This window comes from Asparagus officinalis, chromosome 8, assembly GCF_001876935.1.
Source record: "Asparagus officinalis chromosome 8, Aspof.V1, whole genome shotgun sequence".
Lineage (NCBI taxonomy): Eukaryota > Viridiplantae > Streptophyta > Magnoliopsida > Asparagales > Asparagaceae > Asparagus > Asparagus officinalis.
This window is the reverse complement of record NC_033801.1, coordinates 78,885,454-78,890,610: the sequence shown is the minus strand read 5'-3', so window position 1 is coordinate 78,890,610 and position 5,157 is coordinate 78,885,454. Positions and strand designations below refer to the sequence as shown.

At 33.3% G+C, this 5,157-nt stretch overlaps 1 protein-coding gene across 1 annotated transcript in view; it reads right to left on the bottom strand.

The window, feature by feature from the left end:
• The window catches only part of LOC109821417, a 101,851-nt gene extending 97,097 nt beyond the window's left edge, over nucleotides 1–4,754 (bottom strand). Inside the window, 1 exon segment of the mRNA XM_020387602.1 lies at nucleotides 4,727–4,754. Within this exon segment, the coding sequence (XP_020243191.1) occupies nucleotides 4,727–4,754 (28 nt within the window).

The following is a 5,157-nucleotide window of genomic DNA, read 5'->3' as shown; positions in this document are numbered from 1 at the left end:
AAAAAATACATTTCAAATTATCCCAGTAACATCATGAAGAAAAAAAGAAAAACAGAAAAGGTATTATGATTTTCACATGTTTTAAACTCTTGGATTTTGTGTTTTAGGGGCTCAGGAAATTATGGCTTTACTTTTGGGGGTTTTGGGAGCGTTGAAAAAACCTTGGGAGGAGGTGGAATACTTGTAAGGAAAATGAGGGCTAGAAGCAATTTTCCCTAATAATAATCTAACTAAGTCATGAAATCGAAAGAAATATAATACATTCAATCATCTCCTAATAACAAAGTTCTAACATTATTAAATTATTCAATTATGCGCAAAATCTAGGAATTAGACGAGAAAATTTCTTTAAAAAAATTCTACCAACCTAAAACCTCCCACTCAAAAATATATTGCGATGTGTTATTAAGCATGCTAATTAAAGAATAAAAATTAAGCATGTCTATTAATTTGAAGGAAAAAACAATTAATTTTATGCTAAACATGTCATGAAATAACAGTTTATAGATTTCTATAGGGTCATACTACAATTAATTAAAAAATTATGGGTAGAACTATAATTTTATAAAAAAATGGTCCAAACTGTAATTTCTTAGAAATTGTGTCAGATCTGTAAATATCCTAAAATGGTTCAAAGCTGCAATTTTCCATAAAGTGGGTCTATTTGTTAAAACAAAAATGTTTTAGACTAAATTGTAAGTTTACACTAAAAAATTGTGTTTGTTTGTAAGTTTTCATAAACTCTGGGTTTCACTATAATTTTACACAATCTAGATTCTGGTTTTGTTTACAAATTTCTAATAACATAAGGGCTTATGTGTAATTTAATAAAAACTATTATTTTACTGTATCTGCAATAAAAATATTTAGGGGTTGAATTGCAAAACCCACACATCATCTTAAACCTTGCACCTTAAACAATGTTGCATTATCTCAACTTTAAATTAACATAACATTTTGACCGGTAGTCCAAAAAATGTAAATAATATGTCTACGGAAAGCTCTCATGTACATCTACGCAAATAAGTTTATAACCAATCAAATAACTTAATCACCAGAGATATATATGACTACAAACATTAGGTTATTCAAAAACATATTAAAATTCAAAAATAAATATCTCTCAAACCACATGTTGGTTTCAAACGAAATTTTACAGAGATCATCAAAATTGTATACTATATCATTCGTAGAATGTAAGATCCTAACAACAAGAATATTAAAAGTTTGCATTAAATATATAACAAACTTTCTTTTAACGAGCATATTAATATAAAGAAATATGAATGATCTTATTTAATCCAAGAGCACAAAATCTAGCCTCATGGTTCTAATACCAATGTGAGATTTAGATAATAACCAATGAATCGGAAATGCAAAATTAAAATGTTACCGATTCAAAGTGTTCTAGAATCTTTATCGTTGTCGGCTAGATTTACGCACTCCACGATAATCGCCGTCGAACTCCAGTTTGTAAACGAAACAGAAATGTGATTCACAACTCAAATGCCTCTTTTTAACTTTCTTATTTTGATGGCTATAATTTCATAATTTTTTCTCGGGTTAGTGTTCATGAGAGAATGTTATTGTTCACAAGTGAGAGAAAGAATTTTTTTAGTCTTTGATTTGGGTATGGTTAGTTACTATAGCTACCCATGTGTGTCCTTAATAGATGAGATTTTAATCAATATTCGATTACCAGCGTAACATTTTCATTTTAAAGGTTTCTTTTCTACCCCACCAAAATAATAATAATAATAAAGCAAGAGGTTTTTTTATTATGAACCTAAAGTTTTATTCCTTGCTTTATTTTCACCCGCTTATTTCTATCTACTCCCACAAACCCAAAATGCTATCCGTACTTGTCTTTTATATCAAAAAGCATAAAATGAGTACGCATTTTATCAAAACCAACTGCATGTGAGCCGTCCTTTTGATCCCTATGATGGATTTTTTAGGAGGGAAGTTGATATTTCGATCTCCGGTGTATGGCTCAGACCGACCGCCCTCATGCGGTCAGGTGTGATATGATTCACTCTCATAAAATGCAGCTATACGTTTATACTGCATCGCTTAATAAGACAAAAATATCCGAAATACCCTCTTCGTCCTCTCCATCAATAGAACTTTTTTCTTGGCTTCAGTGACATCTTGTTCCCTACTGCACCCCTGACTTCTCCAAGTATAAATCTTGCACAGTAGTCCCGAGAATATCATCATCATATTAATAAAATAAGAACCATTTCAAAGGTTTTTGCAATGGTCAGTGTACAATATTTTCACAAATTAACTATTATTTTGATAACTACATAAAGATAAGTTATTGGGAATGAGGAGCTATGCCAAGAATTATGAAAGAGTAAGTATCTTACTTAACACTCACGCTTTGCATACTCATGGGTAAGTTTTGTTCTTTCACCAAAGGAGTGATCAATCTCTTTCGGGACACATCCCTCCAAAAAACACTTTCCATTTCAAGAAATCCAATATATCTCTCGACCAACATCTTTGCTATTTCTTCAATCTATTTTTTAATCCATTTTTTCCATTCTTTTGCATTCTTTAATCCATTTTTTCACCGATTACTTGACGTGGATCTTTATTTTATGTTAAAATAGACTTCTTCCCTTAATTAAACTAGTCTAAGTCAAGTCGAACATATTGAATCAAATTGACTGAACTAATTTTGATTAGTTTGATTCGGTTTTAAATATAGAGCGGTTTTATAAAAATTGATATAACCAACCGTTACTCACCTTTTTGCTACCTAGCATAGAAGAATATCCGAATAGTTTAATTTTTTACCATTAATAAAGGGGAAAATCTTATATAGCATCCGGCTACTAATTAAATCAACATAGAAGGTAAAACTGAAAAAGATAAATTCAAGCAAATTATTAAATCAATAAAAAAAATATAGATTTCAATGTAATCATCAATTTTAAAATGGGTAGCATTATGCAACTTGTGAGAAAGTATCTAGTGAGGATGCTATTTAATCCGTACCAAATGGATGTCAACCACTAAATTCATGCATGAATCTCGAAGTCTAATGATCTATTGATTAACTTCACTTTTATACATATTTAATATCATGAACCGGAGACCATTTGATACTTTCTCTAATCGTCCCTCTATAGGAAGCTCTGAAATTGACTTCTTTCACATTAATAAACCCCATGTTCAAAAGTAAGGAAATGACATAATTGAATGAAAATTGCACCAAAGATAATTCATCACCTTGGATTCAGTTTGATTTTTTATTTTATTACTATTATTACTATTATTACTATTATTATTATTTTATTTTTTTGGTTTGATGATGGAACTTCTCCATGATCTTTATGAGTATCAAACCTTCATGCGTAGCCAAGGGTAGGGGTATGCATCGGCTAGTTCAAACTAAGGGTCAAACTAGCCCAGCTCATCTTAGGTCAAGACTAGGCTCAGCCCACAGTAGGTTAGGCCCAACCTAGCCCATGATATATCGGAGCTGAGGGCCGGTTAAGTTTCACTCTAAAACTTGAGGACAAAGAAGTAGGCCTGGCACATGTCCGACCTGGCTCATGTTCGACCCGGTCCAGCCCGTCTTAGATGATAGTTATATGTTGATGTAATTTTAGTAGCAACTCAACTAAAAATTACAATTTTTAGGTATTTTGATTGTAATTTTAGCAACGGTAGAGATTTTGTGAATTCTATTTAGCATTGTAATGAATATTTGTAGCCTTTTTGATTTACTGAAAATGCTCAAATTATTGTGAATCTTTTTTCCTTTGAGATAATTTCATCACCAATTATAAATTTATAGGGTTTAGACTTTTCAGAAAGATAAACTACAGGTTTTTCTCTTTAAATTATACATAATAATCTAGTAAAAAAATTTAAAATTGAATAAAAAATGTGAGACAGCCCTTGACCAGACCGCCATGAGCCGAGTCAGACCAGGCCCAGCCCTATGCGGACTATGGGATAGGTGAGGTCCAACCCTAAACATAGGGACAAAGACCTCAACCCAGCCTGCCAAGCCCTCCCAGGCCTATGCCTAAACCGGCCCGATCCAAAACTAGGGGGGCTAATTCATGGGTCAAGCCCGATTCGGCCCACGCCCATGTTAGCTAAGGGGCACACCCAACACACAGATCTCTATGAAGATTTTGAACTATATTGGATAGATTATTTTAGTTAGAAGATAGGTCCAATTTGTTTCAACATGGGTATACATTTAAATCCTAGCTAGGCTTCCTGTTCATGTTCCGACAATATTCTATAGGGACGTATGTGTAGGCTATCTAAAAAATTACTAGAGATTGTTGATCCCCATTGAATACCAATAATAGAAGTTACAACCTAATGACTTCCATATCAACAACTTAGCGACGAGAGTTACAATCAGACGACTTTCACGTTAACAAAGAAAGGCTACAATTGGAAGATTTTTACGTAAATCGAAAAATGTTATAATTTGACGACCTTCGCGATAACCGATGAAAGCTCTAATTTAACAGTCTTCATAAACAACAGCGAGAGTTACAATCTGACGACTCTCACATTTTAAGGAGCTCAAGTGACGATTACAAAACAACAGTCTTCACAACACTTCGTTAAAAAAGATTACAAATCAACAATCTCTTCAATTTAAAACGAAGAGTTCACCTCTGCGTTGCAGATTTAAAATGCGGTGTGACCACTACGTTTCTAGCCATCAGTGTAGAGATCAACTCACCATCCCAGTCTTCAGATGCAGAGTCCATGCCAGAATGCTAGATTAGTGTTTAACTCGTTCAAATACACATGAATGGTTCCAGAACCGTTTTGCACGATTTGAGGGGATCAGGTCCTCATTATGGAGTGATTTAAGGGGGCGGTTATACCCCTTAATCCCCTATAAATAGATGAAAATCAGCTTAAAAGAGATATTTTTTAGATCTTCGAATTTGGGGGGTGGCTCTTTTGGGATCTTGGAGTACTTTTGAATCGTGGAGAGATCGGCATTCACCCTTAGAAATCTGGAATCATTCCTCGGCAACAGAGATATTTGGAGCTTTTCTTCCTTCGCTTGAAAATCGATTTTGGTTAGATCTTAATTAACTCTTTCATAGAGTTTTAAACTCGTTCTGAGTTCCAAAACTTGTTAGAGTTATAAACTTATTTTGC